The 22552-nt window shown below is 41.7% G+C and overlaps 1 protein-coding gene across 1 annotated transcript in view; it reads left to right on the top strand.

The window, feature by feature from the left end:
- ASCC1 (activating signal cointegrator 1 complex subunit 1) overlaps positions 1-22552 on the top strand; it is a 109784-nt gene that overhangs the window by 6528 nt on the left and 80704 nt on the right. The window contains exons 2-5 of the mRNA XM_060241199.1: positions 715-857; positions 13826-13925; positions 15560-15657; positions 17575-17753. Of these exons, the coding sequence (XP_060097182.1) occupies positions 746-857; positions 13826-13925; positions 15560-15657; positions 17575-17753 (489 nt within the window). The 5' untranslated portion in view covers positions 715-745. The remainder of the gene's footprint in view (positions 1-714; positions 858-13825; positions 13926-15559; positions 15658-17574; positions 17754-22552) is intronic.

The following is a 22552-nucleotide window of genomic DNA, read 5'->3' as shown; positions in this document are numbered from 1 at the left end:
ATGGTGTAGCGGACGGCATTTTGGAAAGTGCGCAACCCCACCATAAAGTTGTACCTGTCAAAAGCCTGCCTTCTACGCAATTTTTAAAAGTGTAGGAGATCTGCCTTGTTTGTATCCAGGCACCTCAGTTCAAAATGCAGTTTTTGAACAGTTTCTAATTCCCCCCCTTATTTATTTGTCCTAAAAGCTATCGTTGGACTAGTGCCGTCTGCTTTTCTGTAGTTTCTATTTGTTCCTTTTATCCTGGCCCATATTTTAAAAATGCAGTTACATTAAATAACACTTTGTTGGCCATGTTCGCTAAATGCAACCTCTATATTTAGAGGTAGTATTCCTCTTGGTTACCAAACACTGAAGGTGAGCAACAGAGGAGAGTTATCCTCATCTTACTCTGTTTGTGAACTTTCCAGTGGTTGACTATTATTGGGCACAGTACTGGCCTAGATAGATTGGTTTGATTGAGTATAAGCAGTAAATAAGGTGCAACTGAGAGAAGCGTTAAGTATGTGCCCTTGCAGAGACCTTCAGTGGAGTCCTATGCAGAATTGCTCTAAGTCCACTGACACAAATGACTTTGTGTAATGTTCTAATAGTTGCTGAAACGAGGAACATCGTTCTAGTGCAGCACATGGGCTGGTGCCGCCAGAGTGTTCTGCTAATAAAAATGAAACCCCGAGAGGAATATTTTCTACTGCAAAATTTATTTTCTTGCAGGGAAAAAAATATAATTAGAAGAGAAAGCACAATGGAGGTTATGCGGCCAATGCTAATCCGAATTGGAGGACGTGTTTACAGGAAAAATCATATTCGAGAGAAGGCTCACCACCATGAAGAGGAGGAAGAGGAGTTCTATGCAGGTATAATGTTAATCTTCAGCCTATGAATAGCATGATATTTACGGAGTGTGATCAGGGCTCAGAAAGAGGTGGTGAATACTGACTGTGGAAACGATTTTATGAGACTGAACTGTGAGCCAACTTGTTTCTTGTGATTATTTTCTTGTGATTATTTTCAAGGGGATTCCTAATGCTGAGACTTCCGTGGCCCAGGCCTGTATCTAAGATTTTTTTCTGGAGGGGGTGCCAGGCAACACTAACTTAATTAACAGAGCATAAACAGAGGAGAGGAGAGTTGGGGAACCAGGAGAGGATGTGTTTGGCAGACTTGGGAGGAGGTGCCATCCCATGCCCCTGCCTACTTACAGCCTTGCCATGGCCTTAAGCTGTACTCTGTAACATTCAAGATCCAAAAGATTCAAATATTCAAGGTGGTAGGTGGGCTGTCAGTGTTCTTCACAAGCAAACCTCTGATCTTGTTTAATACTGATTTGTGAAGGGACATATAGACATTATTGAACTGTTTGTATAGAAAAAGGGATGTGAAGATGTGATGTGGAGAATCAAGGATATGATTTATCACATAAGGGGCTGTAGCCCCATGATATTCCATGGGCTTCACATGTATAAGATGTTTTCTTGTATTTATGTGATGCTGGATTTTTAATAGTTCATCAATTGTTTACAACTCTTAGGGGCTGTTCAGACACACAGTATAATCAGTTGGATTAAAAGTGGCTGATCAGACAGCAACATCTGCCTCCCGGTATTAACTCGTAGTAGCCCCCCACCAATCCTTCTCGGAACCGCAGTATTTTGTTACCTGCTCCTTTGTGGTGTTTTTTGAGTTCTCCAGTTTCACCTCGTAGTTTCCCCGTCTGGATAGTTCTCGACCAACTTCCGGATGTCTGAAGGCTGTCCCGGAGCAAAAGGAGCCTCAGATATCCGGCTTACGGTAGCCATTTTTTTTTACTACTTAGCGATATGCACTAACTGCATAACCACATAATGTTTTAACCTATGCGCATGTGCGCATAATGCGCATAAAAGTGGAGAAAAAAAGAACTGCATGGTGTCATCGTGTGGATGGCAGAAGATGGTTTCACCGCAGAGTGATTCAAATTGCAGTACGGCAGTCTGATCGATAATATCCGGAATAAAGATATTTGGAACAGAACCGGGTCAGTTTAACATGGACTCAACACGCTGTGTGAACAGGGCCTTATAGTGTTTTATGTTTTATTCTGTAGGTTAGCAGTCTCTGGACAGGTGGCATGAATATTTTTTAAATAAATAAATGTCAATGGGATGGGTAGAGAAAAGTGGAAATTAACCCACATGAACTCAGATTATATGATGTTTAGTCTAATTATGCTTATTTGTGACAATTTACAAAGAAGCCAATATACCGGTAATTGTTAAGACTTTCAGAAGCATCTCTCTCTATATATGAAACTGGGATCTGTCTGTCTCTTTACATGTGTCTTGTTGGGCTCAGATCAGAACATGTTTGTTGACTACCTCTTCTAAGATGGCTACAGCCACTTGAAGGGGTATGATCTAAGTCAGAGGTGGCCAAATTTGCTTAACATAAGAGCCACATAGAATAAACATTCTATGCTTCCATTTCCATGTGTCTGAAGGAGCTAATACTTTGAATAAACTTTTGTTGATCTTAAAGGTGGCACTGGTCACAAAATCTTTTTCAGAAGCCTCGTCCACTGGCCAGGCAAAGGGAAAGAATCCAGAGGTGTTCATGACTATCATGGCACCATCACAGATAGCAGACGAATATAAAAACCTATTGGCTTAGTACCATATGTTTACACCTTGGTAAAACAGGATCTACACCCTGCTGGGTTACTTTTTGCTCCTTAGGCAATAGCTCTCAAGGAATCATAGCTGTAGTAAAGGACTCATCATCACCTTTCGGGAGTAGGATTGCCGTTTCTGAGAGCCTCTGGAATTAGTCCCCTTTGTCAACATGCCCTGGTTCTTATCAGTTAATTGGAGCCACTTAGTTCCATAGAGCATCTCATTTTTTCAGACAAGGCACTGTGGTCAGAACTGGGCCAGGCAGACATTGATCTGATTCAGTACAAGAGAATCCATGTCCTTTTATTTTTATCTTATTTGCAGAGTATAGTCCTCTCTGTTCCTTGTAAATGGTGATCATTTGTTGCCTTTGATTGTTAAACCAACAAGCCAGCTTGCTTCTTTTGGAAATATATGCAGTCCTATAAGAAAGGCAATAGTCGCCATTGACATCAGTCTTCACTCACAGTATACAGCAAAATTCAAAAGGGAATTGAAAAATACCAGCAATAATCAGTTACATGGAATAGCTAAATGCTTAGCATTTTATTGTGGAGTTAAAGTTCCAGACTGTATTGTCAGATAGATAAAATTTGTGTGCAGGTTTACTTCCATCCCAAGAGTTTAATAGTGGCTAATTATAGGTGGATTGCTTTTACAAGTAACTTAGACCTGCCTTTAGAAATGCAGATGTAACCTTTTCATGTTAGCAATAGGACTGAACTGAATTGTCATGCTTTTTTAAAAGAAGTGCATAATTTTCTTCGAAAGAGGAGCACTCCCCTAAGAAAATCTTTTGCTGTGAAACTGGATCTGTCTGTCTCTTTACATGTGCCTTGCTGGGCTCAGATCAGAATATGTTTGTTGACTACCTCTTCTAATATGGCTGCAGCCACTTGAAGGGGTATGATCTAAGTCAGGGGTGGCCAAACTTGCTTAACATAAGAGCCACAGAGAATAAACATCAGATGTTTGAGAGCCACAAGCATGAACATCAGATGTTAGAGAGCCGCAAGACTGGAAGGAATGAAGGCAAATAGATTGGGGGAGGGAGGGAGAGGTGGAAAGAAAGCAACTTTAACTCTAAATGCATTCTTCTTTAACTCTAAATGAAATCTTCTTATAGCACCTAATAATGTAGTTTTTAAATTATTTATATATGTTTTTATTCTTTTATAATTGTAATTTGAATATTTACCATGACTGTTAGCCTCCCAGAGTCTGCTTGTGGAGTGGGCGGCATATAAATCTAAAGTAAGTAAGTAAGTAAATAAATAAATTCTCCAAGCCACCAGCTGGTTTGGCTTGAAGAAGGGATTTTAAGAAAGAAATGCCTTCTCCAAGTTGGCTGACGGGGCAGCAGGTCTTTGAGAGCCACACAATATGTGTGAAAGAGCCACATGTGGCTCCCAAGCCACAGTTTGGCCACCCCTCATCTAAGTGCTTTGTAGTGCTTCGTTTCCTCCATATAATTTTACTGAGAGAGGAACAGAACTGTGCTCTGCAGATGGGGCTGTAGTGTTACATGGCAAAGTAGGGCAAGGAGGGCACCTGGGAAAGGAGGTGAAGGCGCACAAGCCATCCAGCCAGCTGGCTTCGCTCTGCCTCCCTTCCAGTTGAAAGGGAGGCGGAGCAAAGCCAGCAGTTTTGTATCGGCCCACTGGCTTAGCTTCCCCTCAACCAGTGCAGAACTGCTGGCTTCGCTCCACCTCCCTTCCAATTGGGAGGCAGAGTGAAGCCAGCAATTATGCACCGACCAGCTGGCTTCGCTCTGCCTTCCCAATCAGAAGGGAGGTGAAGTGAAGCCAGCAGGCTGGGGCGCAACTGCTGGCTTTACTCTACCTACCTTCCAATCAGAAGGGAGGTAGAATGAAGGCAGCGGCTGTGCAGCAACTGACAGGCTTTGCTTCGCTTCCCTTTCAATTGGAAGGGAGGCAAAGCGAAGCTACTGGCCGCTGTGCAACTGGGTATTTGCCTAGGGCACCAGGGAGGGGGGAGCATCCAATTCAGCACCCCCCCCCGGCCTGGTGCCCTATGCAAATGCCTAATTTGCCTAGTGGCAGGGCCGGCCCTTGCAGTGTAGCTTGCCTTTAATTGCACTGAAGGAATATAATATGACTTCAGTTATGAAGCCCAACATTGTCTGCAGGCCCTCTCAGATGTACAGAGAGGATTGGGCCTCTTTAGCTTTGGAGGCTAGATGCTGGAGGGCAGGACAGTTGGACTAATACTCAGTGCCACTTTTGGTGCAAAACTGGAAGCGGCGTAATAATAGAGTCAGATGGAACTCTGGGATTTGCACAAAATTCGTTGGTTAAACAATAGGGTTTGGGTTGAATCCTAAACTGCTGCCCCCAATAGGATGAGAACTAATACCACATATTGGTGGACCCCAGCAAGCCTCCTGCCTTTTGCTGCCAGCAGCCTGTGAAGTGCTTCTTCACCCAAAGGGTGATTAACATGTGGAATTCACTGCCACAGGAGGTGGTGGCGGCCACAAGTATAGCCACCTTCAAGAAGGGTTTAGATAAAAATATGGAGCACAGGTCCATCAGTGGCTATTAGCCACAGTGTATGTGTGTATATAAAATGTTTTGCCACTGTGTGACACAGAGTGTTGGACTTGATGGGCCGTTGGCCTGATCCAACATGGCTTCTCTTATGTTCTTATGTTCTCTTAAGTGGGAGTGGGGAGCAATGGCTTATATCAAGAGGTTTCCCACTATAGTTATAGCAGGATGCCTGCCCCCCCTCCCACCCGCTTGAGATTCCTGGGGTCAATATGGATGAGCATTAAAGCAAGTTGTTAAATGTATCAAGTGTCCCAAATTAACAAGTGTCTCCATTTGAATCACACCTTTGAACTTGAGGACTTGACCAGATGGCCCTCTTGGCTCCTGATCATCACAGTATAGTCCTCAATTTTCATTTGTCTTTTTTTTTTAAATAAAGGCCAAATTTTTAGTTCTTGCAGTAGCAAAGAACAGAAAAACATAATGGAAGTTTTAACTTAGGTAGGAGAAGGATTATAGTTACCTGGACGGGGGTGGGGGGAGTTCAGTTACTAAACTATCAGCGACCTGAAATGGATCAAATCTCTTCACTCTTACATGCCTTCTTCTTCTTTGTGTCCCAGATATTTTCTTACAGAATTACCAAGAGCACTGCAGAAATAATGAACAATAACATGCAAATCTGACATATTTGTCCCAGTTACAAAGAATGAATTTGATGGTTTCAGATTTTAGCATTATGAATCTGGATTAATTGAATTTTTTAAAAGCATACAACAGAGGTCAGAGGATCTGCAGGGTGAATTTTTGAGTGTAGTAAGAGTGGATGCAGGCTAATAAATTGAAAATTTTATCCTGACAAGAAGGAAATGCCACTGGTGAGAGGACTTAAAGTGTTGTGCTGGACTTAAAGAGCAGCGCATTGTGGATGGGCTTCCCCTCCCTTTAAAGGAGCAAGTCTGAAGTTTGGGGGTGCTCTTGGACCCAGGCCTACTGCTAGGTAAGTGTGTGGTACTGAGGCCAAAAAGTGCCTTTTACCATTTTTGACTGGATATCTAGCTATAGCATTTCCTTAGCAGACCTAGCTGCTGTAGTGTATGCCCTGACAACATCTAGATTAGATGACGGTAATGCATTCTATATGGGGTTTCCTTTGAAAAGTACTTGGAAACTTTAGCTGGTTCAGAATACTTGTGTTGACTGGAATACAACCCTTACAAACCTACCCAACTACTATGGTCATCTTCTGAGGCCCTTCTTGGGTGTCCCCACCTTCTTGGTTTAGGCAGGCAGCATCCTGGGAGAGAGCTTTCTTAGTTGTGGCACCAAAACTCTGGAACTCTGTCCCAAAGGGAGACTCATCTGTCCTCATCGGTTGTTGTCTTCTGCCAGCAGGAAGACCTATTTGTTTCATCCGCCATCCCCTCAGTGATTCCTCCATTTGTGTGTGAATTTTAGCTGTGGTTTAAACAGTTTTAATAATGTGTTTTTGTTAGGTTTGAAAGGGTTTTATGCTTGTTTTTAATCTGTTAAGCTGCCTTGGTGGCTCTGATGAGAACAGAAAGATGGGGGGAGTATATATATTTTTTTCTTGTCAAGTAGCAGCCGAGTTATGGCAACCCTGTAGAGTTTTCAAGGCAAGAAACTTCAAAGATAGTTTGCCATTAGTGTTGGTAAGTACTGAAACTGAACAGACATCATTTATTTATTTTTTTCATTTTGTACTTTGTGAAGTTTGTTTTGTACTGTGCTTGTCTTTATGAAAAGGGTATAAATAATTTCGGGGACACTATAAGTCTAGAAGAAAGTAATATATTTGGAAGCCAACATGTTTCATTTCTGTGCGCGTAGGATGATTGAGGATAGTGCCACATTGCTGGAAGCCTATAGCGCTGCTGGGAATAGACTTGAGCTTGTGCATTCTGGCTTCCCCAGGGAGTATAGTACAATATCTCATGCTGTCCATTCCCTAGGGAGATTTGCATGTGCAAATAGCATTGTATGTAGATTGTGTGTGTGTAAAAAAAAAAAAGAGAGGGAGAGAGAGACTCTGTGCATATACACTTCTGCATGTATACTTTGATTCACAGAACAAAGTTTGAGTCCAGTGGCAGCTTTAAGACCAACAAAGGTTAATTCTGCATGCACCCAAAAACTTATACCCAGAATTAAACTTTGTTGTTCTTAAAGGTGTCATCGGACTCAAGCTTTGTTCTGTTGCTTCAGACCAACAAAGAGCCCCGTGGCGCAGAGTGGTAAAGCTGCAGTACTGCAGTCGGAGCCCTCTGCTCACAACCTGAGTTCGATCCCAGCGGAAGCTGGTTCAGGTAGCCGGCTCCAGGTTGACTCAGCCTTCCATCCTTCCGAGGTCAGTAAAATGAGTACCCAGCTTGCTGGGGGGGAAAGTGTAGATGACTGGGGAAGGCAATGGCAAGCCACCACGTAAAAAGTCTGCTGTGAAAACAACGTCACCCCTGAGTCGAAAACGACTGGTGTGTGCACAGGAGAGTACTGTTACCTTCTTTTTCCCCCCAGACCAACAAGGCTACCCACCTGAATCTACTTTGATTTACAGACACTTGGTCTGCAATTCTAAGTATGTTCTCTGGAAAGTAAGTTCCACTGTATAAAATGGGACTTAATTCTGGGTAGACCTGCTTTGGATAACTCCCTTTTTACATGGTGATATGTATATGATCCTTTATATTTCCCAGACTGCACAGTCTGACAGTTACTTAGTTACTTAGATGCCTACAGTCTAACATCTCTAACAGTGTTCCTTTATGCCTTACAGACAATTGGTTTATAGGAGCTGGTGGTGGTGGTGGAAAGTGCCATTAAGTCACAGCTGACATGGTGACCCTGTAGGACTTTCAAAGCAAGAAACGTTCAGAGCTGGAGTGCCACTGCCTGCCTCCACGTCATGACCCTGGTATTCTTTGGTGGGATCCCATCCAAATATTAGCCAGGGCTGACCCTGCTTAGCTCTGAGATCTAACAAAGTTGGGCTAGCCTGGGCTACCCAGGGCAGGGATTTATAGGAGGTACATATGCACAATTGCAATTCATTTGCTGACTGCAATTCAATAATTTTCTATCAATTATCCCTGTTTTTGAAGTTGTGCTTGCCAAGTACTTGAATCCTTCCCTAATAATTGTCCTGGTTTAGCAGGTGCCATTCTGATGGTAACTGATCTCCAACAGTAACCCTCTGATTCAACCTAATCCAATCCTTTTATACTAACCTCTAGTTCCAAACATCTCAGCAAGATGGCATGGCCCTCCATATTAAAGCCCATTGATAAATGTAATAACAGCAATTGAGAAAGTGGTTGCAGATCAACTCCAAGTCTTCCTGGGTGACGCATCTGCCTTAAAACCCATTCCGTTTGGCTTCAGGCTGGACTATGAGATGGAGACGGCATTGATGGCTGTAGCTGATAATATAGGATGTGATTGTTGGTTGCTGTTAGTGGATATATCAACAGCCTTTGATACGGTGGACCACGTCATCTTGCTGAGACATCTGAAACTACTAGAAGGCGTCAAGGGATATGTTTTGGATGGGTTTAAACTTTAAATCATTCCTTATGGATCAGACTCAGGGTTTTTCCTGGAGATGTTACCAAAATGGGACCTGCCCTGTGCAGCTCCTCAAGATCTAGGTTATCTATGTAGTATTTATGTAAAGCTGTTGGAAGAGATTATTCATGGATTTGGATTCGGGGGTAATCAATATGCTGACAACACCCAGTGCAATATCTCTTTGTCTAAATTGCCTACCGTTGCTATAGCATTCCTGGGCCATTGCCTGGCTGTTGTTGAATGGCTGACAGTGAACAAGCTGAAACTGAGCCTGACATGATGGAGCTGATTCCAGTCAGGAAGGCTGAGGTGTTAGAGGTGCTCGCCATATCTGATGAGATTCAGCAGACCCTTGTTGACTCAGTTAAAAGCTTTGAGATCACATTGAACCCAGGTTTATTTCTGGAGATGGAAGTTAATTCAGTTGTGAAAAATACTTTCTTCCATCTCCATTTAGCCTAGGGAATGGCTCTAATCGGGCCACATGGATTCATGCCAGAGTAACCTTGAGGCTAAACTATTGTGATGTGCTCTACATGGGTCTGCCTTTGAAGACAACTGGGAAACTACAATTAGTACTCATCATGGCAACTTGAGTATTATTGGGAACTAAGTAGAGCGTGCATATTATTCCTTTCCTGCAATTGCTCCACTGCTTACCCATTAGATGTGCTGGACAATCCCTCATTCAATGTGCTGGACAATCACCCACAAATTGCTTCATGGCCCAGGTCCCACATACCTCCAGGACCATCTCTCTTGATGTGCTCCTTGGCAGCAGCTTCACCTACCTGAGCCAAGCCTTCCGAAGGTACCATCCTGCAAAGGTACCTCTACTCATGCTTTCTTTGATATGGTGTCCACAATATTATCATTTCACAGAATGTGTAAAATGGCATTCATTCAGAGGGCCTTTTAATAAAAACAAACAGGGTCTTTAGTCAATGTTTGTGTGACATTAGTTAGCTTTCATTGCTTCGCTCATAAAATATATTATCCTGTTTCACTATTTCTCTAAGATTGTGACTCTGTTGTACATACCTTACTGTTTCACTGCTTCTGGCATGCCATTCTTTAATTTTGTAATCCAGTTTTATTGCACTGTTGCTAGTATGCATACGTGTTATTCTCTGGGTTGTTCATCTGTAAAGTGGGACCAGTATCCTATACAATTAGTGAGGTGGGGGTGGAAGAAGGTGCTATCAGGTTGCAATGGACATGGCAACCCCGTAGGGTTTTCAAGACTAGAGACATTCAGAGGTACTTCGTCATTGCCTGCTTCTGCATTGTGTTCCTGGACTTTCTTGGTAGTCTCCCATCCAAATATTAACCAAAACCAACCTTGCTTAGCTTCCAAGATCTGTTGAGAGTGTTAGCCTGGGCTAGCCAGGTCAAGTAGGATTGCCAGCTTTGGTTTGGGAAATACCAGGAGATTTTGGGAGTGGAGCCTGAGGAGGGCAGGATTTAGGAAGGGGAGAGACTTCAGTGGGGTAGAATATCATAGTCCCCTTCCAAAGTGGCCATTTTCTCCAGGTGAGCTGATCGCTCTCTGAGATTCGTTGTAATAGCGGGGCATCTCCAGCCACCACTTGGAGGTTAGGAACCCTAGAGTGCCACAATGAAGGGTATACCAAAAAACACAAAAAATTGTGGCGAATTAACAAACAAAAATTCTCACTCTATTTTTAAACAATAACACTCAATACTTGAAAAAACAATTCATAAGAATATTTGACAACAGTTCATATTAAACAATACACTAAATTTTTTTGTTGTTCAGTTACACAGTCGAGTCCAACTCTAAAGTCATGCCAGGCCTTCCTGTCTTCCAACATCCTCCGAAGTCTGCTCAAATTCGTGTTTGTTACATCAGTAACACTGTCCAGCCATCTCATCTTTTGCCGTCCCCTTCTTCTTTTGCCTTCTGTCTTTCCCAGCATCAGGATCTTCTCCAGGGAGTGCTCGCTTCTCATTTGGTAGCCAAAGTATTTGAGCTTCAGCTTCAGCATCTGACCTTCCAGTGAACAGTCTTGGTTGATTTCCCTTAGGACTGACTGATTTGATCTTGCAGTCCAAGGGACTCTCAAGAGTCTTCTCTAGCATCACATCTCAAAAGCACCTATTCTTCTGCGCTCAGCCTTCCTTATGGTCCAGCTTTCACAGCCATACATTACTACTCGGAATACCATCACTTTGACTATACGGACTTTTGTTAGCAGGGTGATGTCTCTACTTTTTATTATACTGCCCAGGTTCGCCATAGCTGTCCTCCCAAGGAGCAAACGTCTTTTAATTTCATGGCTACAATCACCATCTGCAGTGATCTTGGAGCCCAGAAATGTGAAGTCTGTCACTACTTTCATGTCTTCCCCTTCAATTTGCCAAGGTGTGATGGGGCCAGATGCCATGATCTTAGTTTTTTGATGTTGAGTTTCAAGCCTACTTTTGTGCTCTCCTCTTTCACCCTCAACAAGAGATTCTTTAGGTCCTCCTCACTTTCTGCCATTAGAATAGTGTCATCTGCATTTCTGAGGTTGTTGATGTTTTTCCCGGCAATCTTAATTCCGGCTTGTGCTTCATCCAGGCCAGCATTCTGCATTATGTACTCTGCATATAAACTAAATAAGCAGGGTGACAATATACATCCTTTTCGAACTCCTTTTCCTATTCTAAACCAATCAGTTGTTCCCTATCCCGTTCTTACAGTTGCTTCTTGACCCTTAGACATGTGAGGTGGTCTGGTACTCCCATCTCTTTAAGGACTTGCCACAGTTTGTTGTGATCCACACAATCAAAGGCTTTAGCATAGTCAATGAAGCAGAAATAGACATTTTTCTGATACTCCCATTCTTTCTCCATAATCCATTGAATGTTGCCAATTTGATCTCTAGTTCCTCTACCTCTCCAAAACCCAGCTTGAACTTCTGGTAGTTCCCGATTGACATACTGCTGAAGCCTAGCTTGTAGGATCTTTAACATGACCTTGCTGGCATGTGAAATGAGTGCAATGGTGTGATAGTTTGAACATTCCTTGGCATTACCCTTCTTTGGCATTGGAATATAAACTGATCTTTTCCAATCCTGTGGCCACTGTTGTGTTTTCCAAATTTGTTGACATAATGTGTGCATCACTTTAAGCATCATTTTTTAGGACTTTGAATAGCTCAGCTGGGATTCCATCATCTCCGCTCGCTTTGTTGTTAGTAATGCTTTCTAAAGCCCATTTGACATCACACTCCAGGATGTCTGGCTCAAGGTCATCGATTTCACTGTCATAGTTGTCCGAGACATTGAGATCCTTTTTGTATAATTCTTCTGCTACCTCTTCCTGATCTCTTCTGCTTCTGTTAGGTCCCTATCATTTTTGTCCTTTATCACAGCCATCTTTGCATGAAACGTTCCCTTGATTTCTCCAATTTTCTTGAAGAGATCTCTTCACTAAAGAGACTTTAAAATTCAGCCTTTGATCTCACATTATTGGAGAATGGATTTGGGGATTTTGTATGTTTAGTGTATTGTTTAATATGAACTGTTGTCAAATATAATTCTTATGAATTGTTTTTTCAAGCATTGAGTGTTATTGCTTAAAAATAGAGTGAGAATTTTTGTTTGTTAATTCGCCACGATTTTTGTGTTTTTTGGTATACTACTTCGAGGTTGGCAACTTGGAAGTTCTCTTGTCAGGAGAAAAAAAGGCTGATCAAGTATTTAAATAAAATCTGTGTATTATTGTTTAGATACTTTCTGAGTGAAAGGCATATGGATTTGTTGCTATAAACAAAATACTGATTTAAAATTGAATGTAGCTATAATGTATCTACACTAGATTGCAGTATTCTGCTGGTAGCCACACCCATTGATACAGAACAGGTATCTCTGTTTTCATCTGTGAAATGCTGAAAAGTATTCAGACTTGTTGCAAAATGCACTTGTTTCAGAAGCACCTCAAGTCCTTTCGATTTAAATGCTATGGTATCTTTAGTATCATTCCGCCTTTCTAAAAAAGGGGAAAGCAAAAACAGTAAAGTTACCTCCTTCCTAAACATATTGCTATAAAGTATGTCTTTCAATCACACTTGCCATTGGAACTGTTCAATAAAGTCTAAAATATGGTAAGACCATGCTTCAGATTGGCTAATCAAATCACTGCGCTTATTATCATTCCTTGCTGTGTTTCTGTTGGTTAAGTAAGATGTGCCTTTGATCTGCTTGCATGATGTAGATTGTTACTTTTTCCTGCCACTGAACTCTTATTCAAAGGGGTCTCAAAGTAAACAGCAAAAATGCTTGTACAATCCTTTTATGTGCCTGGGAGCTTGAGGCCCATTCTTGTGAATAGTTAAAATCACATCCAGCTCTCTCTCCCCCCCCCCCCTTTTTGTACTTTTGGCTCTTTTTTCAGCAAATGACTCCTAGCCTCTAGCACTAACTACTACTTGCATGAGAATGTCCCCCCTCCAAATCCATCTCATACTGCAAGTAAATTTTAAGTTACTTCTTCAGCTTCATATAATGAAATCTTGTTCCACCTTAACAAAACTTGCGGTGCTGGATAATGGCATAATACAAATGAACTGTCAAATGCCTGAAATATTTAAATTTATTTTTCTGGTTAGCAGAAAAATAATTGCTGTGTTTTCTTCTTGAGCTGAAGATTACCTCATTTTCTAACATATTAGAGTCACCTACTATTTGAGGCTGGACTCCAAAACCACTTTCCTCCAGATTTTCAGCATTCAAAGCCTTGCATCATTGTCCACTGCTGTGTAATGTTTTGCAAATGGGCATTTGCATGAGTAGCAAAATCCTACATTTACAAGAAGATTAGTTTCCTGCAGGGCTATTTTGCAGAATTCATCTGAAGTAAGGGGGAAAGTGCTGTGTTGTTGAATACAATTGTTGCTTTCTGAAGACTCCATATTGGGCAAAATTTAAAAGCAGCATTTTGCTTTTCAAAATGGATGGAACTCTTGGTGGCTGTCAGCAAAACCTTTTGTTTCCCATATTGGGAGAAATAGCCAGGTTGAACTATCAATAAAGAAAATTTTTAACAATCATTGCATCCATCTTTTGTAGGCCTTGGGGATGGTGCAGATGAACCTTGCGATGCTTTTGTGATAGAAGAGACTGAAAAAGGTTACCAGTGTGCTGTTGATGTTCCCAGCCCACTATACAAGTGAGTCAGTGGGCATGTAATAACCTAATTCAATGTGGAAGTGGGTGGCCTTTGCATTAGTTAACAAGTTAACTCATTCACAATTTTAAAAAAATATATTGGAAGTTTAAAAATGTTTAGAGTCAATTATTAAAATACCATAGAAGACAATTAGAAAAACATCTCAGTGTCATTAGAAAGATGAGTGGTCCAGCAACAGGGCATTTGCATAGCCCATTATATAGCATACTTCTCACTGCTCCAGTTGCTGTTGGACATATGGACATATGAATAGGGGTCCCAACCCTCCCGCCCTAGCGGGGGACCCCAGGTTTTCCAGCCTCTTCCCCCGCTCCCCAAAAAAATGGATGTATATTCTTATTATATTTAAAATTTGGAGTTCAGTTATGCTTGTCACACCTTTGTTCCTGGCTCCGCCCCTAATGTCTCCTGGCTCCATCCCCAAAGTCTCCTGGCTCCACCCCCAAAGTCCCCAGATATTTCTTAAATTGGACTTGGCAACCCTACATATGAAGCTGCCTTATACTGAATCAGACCCTTGGTCCATCAAAGTCAGTATTGTCTACTCAGACTGGCAGCGGTTCTCCAGGGTCTCAAGCTGAGGTTTTTCACACCTAGTTGCCTGGACCCTTTTTTGGAGATGCCAGGGATTGAACCTGGGACCTTCTGCTTACCAAGCAGATGCTCTACCACTGAGCCACCGTCCCTCCCCAGTCTTCAGCTCTCTGTCTTTGTATGTACTCCTGTACTGGGATACACAGCAAGCCCCATGTATTGTGCTCTGGAAGCTTACTGGGTGACCTTGAGCTAGTTACACACTCTCAGCCTAAGCTACCTGATGATAATATGGAGGAGAGGAGGACAATGTAAGTCACTTTGATTTCTGTTAGGGAGAAAGGCAGGGTATAAATGAAATACACAAAAAAATCTTTTAACCAGTGGTTTGGCAGCACTCTCTGTTTCTGCATTTACTTCCTGTCATTATTACAGAGTGCTCTAAAGGGGGGAAAGGTCTGGGGTTCCCAGTCTGTGTACTAGATTCTACCCATTGGTTTATGGCAACTAAAAAAAAGGTAGTCCGCTGTGCAAGCACCAGTCGTTTCCGACTCGGGTGATGTTGCTTTCATAACGCTTTCACGGCAGACTTTTTACGGGGTGGTTTGCCATTGCCTTCTCGAGTCATCTACACATTATGGCAACTACAAATGAGCAAATTTGGTTCAAATTACTTCCCAGATCTGGAACTTTGCATCATAGTACCATCGCAGGGAATATTCTGTGCCACAATTATTAAGAAAATTGTTTCTGCGTTAGCATGTCAAGTTGGCATAGTGGTGCCAGCCTCCAGGAGGGGTCTGGAGATCTCCTGGAATTACAAATGATCTCCAGGCTACATATGACTCCTGGAGAAAATGGCTACTTTGGAGGATGGACAATATGGCATTATACCCTGCTGAGGTCCCTCCCCAAACCCTGTTGTTCCTAGTCTCCACCCCCCAAATCCCCAGGAATTTCCCAACCTAACATTGGCAGCCCTGAGTGGGCAGGATATTTACTTCATGATGTCTGGACTGACAATCATTTGTTTGCACTTTAATCTGTGATTCTTTGTTTCCTTCTTCATGCTTATATAGGTATATAATAGGAAAGAAAGGAGAAACAAAAAAGAGACTAGAAACAGAAACCCGAACCTCTATCAGTATTCCTAAACTTGGCATGGAGGGAGAGATTGGTGAGCTCTAATGTTTATAAAAATAAATTTACTTTTTATGCACAGGGCTGAGATTTTGGAAAATTAAGAGGTGACAGTGGTACTGTTTGGAAAAGAAATATTTTTTTTAATGATTGTCAACTATAAAATTAGATATCTGTGCTACTGTATATTGGAGGAGGCAGATGGTATCATGCCTCCTTTGCAGAACGCTGCAGTACGTTTGGGCTGTGCTCATTATATCATTGCTTCTTTCACTCTCTTCCCCCCTGCATATTTTTCTTATTAAACCTTGGTTGATGCATTTCCATATTCAGTCATCCACCTGCTTCATCTCTCCTGAATTATTTGCATGTCCGGGAAAGATTCTACCTGCTTTTACAGTCATGAACTCTTACCCTGCTTAATGCTTTATTATGTCACTTACCTTTCCTTTCCTGACTGCCGCCTCCCTGTATATATCCTGAAATTCTGGGGCTAGTTATTCTATGCCTTCCCCGTTCCTGCAGCTCCAGGCAACTACTGCCCTTCTGCATTTTGAGGTATTCCTTGCACTTAAATACTGGGATGGAAGAACAACTGTCCACTGTATTTTCATTAGATGCTTATTATTTAAGAGAGCTGATAGAAGCACTGTCTGAACATGCTTGATATCCATCCAGGGAGGATAAAGTCAAATTTCTTCACATCCACTCTTAGCAGTGCCAAAAAGCACCTGGACAAAGATCCCATGGAACTAATGTCAGGGCTGTCATTCTCATCTACTTGCTCATGTGAGAGGGTTGCTGTTTTCTGATATGCTTTGCACAGTTGTACAAATCTGGTACCAAGAGCTTGTATGATGAGTTGGGGTTTTTTTGGAAAGTGGATATGATTGAATACTAGCAATCAAAATATGACTAAATACTTGCTATCCAGTTATGTTTTTCACCTTAATTGTTGCTACTTAAGTAAACTAAGTTTTCATTCAAAAAGGTGTAAGCTACCTTTTCATTAAGCACAACAATTTGTATAATAAAAACAATTTGTATAATAATACAGATTAAATGAGAGGTAAAATATGAAATAATACCTAGAACATACAATCAAAACAATCAAACTATGCAAGTCCACAGAGAAAATAGAATTAGAATTAGAAAATAGAATTAATTGATCTATTATAGTACGGGTGATGCGGAAAAAGAGACATTCAGTCACTAAAGTTATCAACCAGATAAAGTACCTGTAAATAGAATATGCATCAGGGAAATCAAGAGTGCAATCCTAAAAATGTTCTCCTGGGATTAAGCCCCATTGAACAGACCAGTGTAAGATTCTGAGTAGACCTGTTTAGGATGAACAAGAAATAGAAAAATAATGTTACTCTTCAGCATATAGTAATACATTAATATTCATGAACAACTAAAGCAGCGTTTCTGTTGGAAAATGCCATTTCTTTCCTTTTAATGCCAGCCAGCCTATATGTTCAAGGGCATTATATACCTGCAGTATCCTTTGTAAAAATCAAATATTAAAAGGCACGTGCAATGTAAAATAGTGGGATTCAAGTATCAGATCATTTTGCCTTAGTTGCACTTTAAGAAGTTGAAGCAAAAGAGATCAGCTGTAGAATGCGAATAGGATAGATATGTGCTTTTTGCCCACAGATCTGTAAATTGGTAGAAGGGCCATCTAGTAGCTCTTCTATCTTCTTGACGATATTTATATTCTTCTGCATGGAAGCCCATTTCACACTTGAAGAATCCTGGTTTCATGGTGAAATTGACCTTAACATTCTGTGGAAGAAGCTGCTACCTTGTTAGAAATTGGTTTATAGGCAGAGTGGAAAATCAACCCCTGTTCTTAATTCTTTGTGTGCACACGTGGCACATTGTCATAGATCCTGTTCCGACTGTAGATAGCTGTGCTAAGATCCATTTTGATTTGTTTTTCTTTCAGTGATTACAGGACAACACCGGAATGGTGTTATTTCAGCTCGAACCCGGATTGATGTTCTTGTCGAGAGCTTTCGCAAGAAACAGCCTTTTACACATTTTCTGTCATTTGCACTCAACCAACCTGCGATACAGGAAAAGTTTCTACAATTCAAGAAAGAAGTGTTAGAAAAATGTTCAAATGTAAGTTGTCAAGACAGAACTTGGGATTTTTTAAAGGTTGTCTGCCAGAATACTATAAGAGCTAATCTAAATTTTCAGAGCCAATATAAAATAGGTTGCTTGTGGCAAGACTGTTGCTCGTGATTATAGAACCATTAGCAAGGTAGTTGGATGCAGGAGGTTGAGAAGCTAGTGGCCCTGGAAATAAATATTTCTCTTTTTTTCTGCAGCTGTAAGTCATAATTAAAGTGCAATATAGCCACATTATAAATGACTTTATTAGTCAGCTGGCAGCAGAATCGAGATTTAACTTTCTCAGATGATCGCTAAAACTATAACATTCCAAATCATTGTCTCTTCAAACTGTTTTAAAAGAGAACAGAATACTAGGCCTTTGAATATATTTCCTTCTGAATTCCCCAGTCCTAATATATTTATGTCTATGTTTTTATTGTTCTGTAGGACCCTGCTACTGAAAAATTCTTTTATTATACAGGAATTAGTTAGTTATATCATGAGGGCCTTAATTATGTAGGAGCATTTCTTTCCTTTTCCCTCTCATGAGACTTTCTATTGACTGTTTCCTGGATTGTTTTCTCCTCTAGCAACAGGAAATAATGAAGAATAAATAGAATAGAATTAAGGGGGCAAACAGATGTGCATAATTTTAGCAGCGAACCCACTGCAGAACCACATTCATTCAATTTTGTTTAAATGTATAAACTTCTCTTCAGTATCACGCTTAGAGAAAAACCATTTTTCCTCTGGGCAGCCCATAAGGTTGTGCACAACGCTAATTGACTGAACTTTCTGACAAATACAATCAATTCCCCCCTCCCTGAGTCATTGTTCAGTTTTAAAAGGTGCTAAATAACAGCATTCATGAGTCTGTCCATTGCTAGGTAATGGTCAACATATGACAAAGGAACACTAGTAACTTTCTGTACTACCCAATCACATAAGTCTGAGTTAGTAAAGAGAATCCTTCTGAGTGTATGACTGGCCCTACGTTTGTAGGGTCTTAGGCGATATACGATAATTCATAAGATGTTAATGCTAACCAGGAAGTCTTGATCCCTATTAAATGAGTTCAAGGTCATTTAATTAGTCCTCAAGAACTAATGACTTCAGGGACATCAACACAAGTCTAACCAGTTTGGAGAGCCAGTTTGGTGTAGTGGTTAAGTGTGCGGACTCTTATCTGGGAGAACCTGGTTTGATTCCCCACTCCTCCACTTGCACCTGCTAGCATGGCCTTGGGTCAGCCATAGCTCTGGCAGAGGTTGTCCTTGAAAGGGCAGCTGCTGTGAGAGCCCTCTCCAGCCCCACCCACCTCACAGGGTGTTTGTTGTGGGGGAGGAAGGTAAAGGAGATTGTGAGCCGCTCTGAGACTCTTCGGAGTGGAGGGCGGGATATAAATCCAATATCTTCTTCTTCTTCTAACCAGTTCCAACAGCTCATGTAAGGTGACCATAGATATTGTAAAGTGAGTTCAGCCATCTCTGAATCTACCAAGAACACTTTATTGCAAGAAGAAACAGTCACAAACAGCACAGGCGCTTCACTCATTATATACACTCTGGCCATGGTTAACCACACCCTCTTAGCGGGCAACAGTTATTCCTATTGGCTCACTTCAGAATCCTTCATTTGCATCTCTTTGTTACAAGTTGTTACATGCCTAGCATCATGATTGTCTTACTCCAGAATCCTTCATTTGCATCTCTTTGTTACAAGTTGTTACATGCCTAGCATCCTGATTGGCCATTTCTTCCAGGCTTCAGGATCCTGGTTTGCAAGGAGTGCCTATCTCAAACTCAGGCAAGAGGACCTCAGTACAACACAATACATAACAATAGGCAGCAGGGTAGGCATAGGGACTAGAATTTCTAATTGTCCAATGTTCTCAACATGTACATAAACAGCAAACTGGAGTTCTGACTGCTGGAATGCAAAGAGAAGGCAATAGAAGCCCAATATGCTATAGCGGTTTCTATCCACTGCTGCACCAAAACACATGGAAGCCAAGCCAGGAGAACTGTACTCCTATCTAATCTAGCCAGGCTTTAGTAAGACATGCCAAATTAACATCAAGAGTCTTGCCTTTAAGTGAGAGAGGAGCCACAAATAGAGACAGAACTGCCTGATCACCTTTCCTTTCACCCAATTTAGCCAAATCACCAGGAGAATGGGTGGCAGCTTGGGAGGAGTTTTGTCTGTGGCTGCCAGAATTCCTGTATATATAGCAGCAGAATAAAAGCAGTTTAATGAACCACGCTCCAATAATTTTATCGACTTGAGAGTAAATAATACAAACAATAAGAATAAGCAACCATATAGTTGTGTCTTGGTCAAGGCAAACCAACCTCGGTAAGTGTGTGTGACCTTCATTGCTAAGGGAGAACTCCGTGGAGCAGGAAGCCCATCCCTGAATCAGGGCTGCTGTTAAAAGAACCAAGGTCAGCTGTGTGGCCTTGACACAGTGCTGTGACCAGCTGGAATGGTGCACAGCCAGGAGGAGAGGCAGTTGTGGTACCCAGTTCTGAGAGCCCAGCTGGACTAACAGGGAGAAAATACCCATGCACAACTCATTTTCTCTCATACCCTCCTCCTCTGCTATTTTTTCCTTCCCTGGCGGCACCGTAGCCTCATCCCTTTCCCCACTTCCTTCTCTCCTTCTCACCCACTGCCCGACCTACCTTTATCTTCAGTTTTCCCTCCTTCCCTTCCCTGGCAGCCTGTCCCAAGGTTAAAGTCTGGCCATTTGTGTAGGCAGTAAGTCTCCAGTGATTGCCAGAAGGCCTGTTCTGGTGGATTCCTTCTCCATAAGGGGACATGATGGGGAGAGGGATGGGACCTTTCCCAGGGCTGTTTTGACCTCCACATCTACTCTTTCTCCTCACCCTTTGCTTTACAGAAACCAAGGTTTGGAAAGCTCAGCAATATTATTATGCCCTCCCCGCTTTTGCCATTAAGTTACAGCTGATTTATGGCAACCTTTTAGGGTTTTCAAGGCAAGAGACATTTCAGAGGTGGTTTGCCATTACCTGCTTCCACATCATGACCCTGGTATTCCTTGGAGGTCTCCTATCCAAATACTAGCCAGGGCCAAACCTGCTTAGCTCTTGAGATCTGAGGAAATCAGGCTAGCCTGAGCTATCTAGGTCTGGGCTGTGGTTCCCTAGCAACCTCCACAATGGCCAGTGGGAGCTTGAAGGGCATTCTTTTCTTAAAGCCACAGGTGTTCGTGTTATTTGGGGGCATTTTAATCCCCTGATATTTTGGTTCCCCCCACACCCATTTTAGATTTTTCTGCAACCCTGGGACTTCCTTCAGGTTTGTAGAGAACATCCTCCATGTGTTCATAGCTCTATTCTGCAGATCTGTCAGTCATATCTACTATGGTCCCATTTGGAATTAGATATATTGACAAGCCGTTTTTGGAGGTCATCTAATTTATGAGGGTTATAATTGCTTTCCTTGAAACTCGACAGAAGATCTACATATCTGTTTTGTCACTCCATTTATCAAGAATCAAGTCCTTGCAGCCTAGAACTATATCACTTGAAGTGAGATATGCAAGAGGGACTTGAGGTTGTAAGGTACATTATCCCCCCACCTTGCTTATCTCTATGCTGTAGAATGCAGGTCTGAAGATATACAACTATCAGTTAGTTGAAGAAGCCTATTGCTTCCACAGATGCCTCAGTCACTTCATGGTCAGAAATGCTATTCCGATACCACTTTATCTCACCACGGGATCTGCCAGAAAGCATATCAGTAATGAAAAAATGATATTTGAAAACCTGTTCTTTACAGCCCTGACTGGTATATGGAGTTGTGCAAAGCAGCAGGGGTATTCTCTGGATGCTTAGATGCACCTGAATATGTGCCCAGAACAGAAGTGGGGTGTGTTTGTTCCTGCTGCTGCTTTCAGCTTCAGAGCAGAGCAGTCAGTTAATGATGTCTGTATTCAGATGAAGCTGATTAAAAGCCAGGTTTTTTTTTAAAAAAAGTATTTATAAAGAATAATATCAGGTGTTGAGCTTAGCATATCTGCTGGTTGCTGAGCAATGGTACAGAATCTTTTCCTCTCACTGGAATTGTTACCATAGCAACTATTCGTCCATTCTTTATACTGCTGTAGTCTGATGTGTCAGAAAATACTGCAAACTCCACCCCTCCCTTTTTTGGTTTCATGAGAAAGATGAAGGTTGTATTAAGATGTGAAAATTAATATAGACACTGCATATCCAAGCCTTCACTCCAGGCAACTAGCCTGTCTTTAAAGCAAGAAGGGCAATCATTAATACCAGCACACTGATTTTTATTTATACCTTGTCATTCTTTCCGAGCGGAAACTCGAAGCAATGTCAAAATGACAGCAGTTGCAATCAGACTTCGTAAAACAAATAATAATTTCAGGAAGAAAAACGTGCAAGTCGACTTCCTATAAAATAAATTTAAATCAAGCCAAATGGCTCCTTGAATAGACGATGCTTCCTCAGGCATACCAGTCCAAAGCGGCACAGGAATTTTCAGATAGGTTTCAGCACTTTGCACTGGGCCAGGGAGCAACAGCCTCTCACTGCAGATGTTCTGTGATGAAACAGCATATTAGAATTTTATCACCTTGGCAGTGCTGTAATTATTTGGGAATTCCATTAAGTTCAAATATTATCTAACACTTTACTTACTGACTAGAAGACAGAAAGAGCTGGCAGTTGGAGAGGGAAGATTAAAATTAAAACACATTTGGGTTTTTTGGCAATCTCATTCAGATCTGCATTACTTGAGATGCCTTAGTAGACTGCTTCCCA

The sequence above is a fragment of the Heteronotia binoei genome, chromosome 6, assembly GCF_032191835.1.
Source record: "Heteronotia binoei isolate CCM8104 ecotype False Entrance Well chromosome 6, APGP_CSIRO_Hbin_v1, whole genome shotgun sequence".
Classification (NCBI taxonomy): Eukaryota; Metazoa; Chordata; class Lepidosauria; order Squamata; family Gekkonidae; genus Heteronotia; species Heteronotia binoei.
Note: the sequence above shows the minus strand (reverse complement) of the source record. Positions and strands in the feature narration are given on the sequence as shown.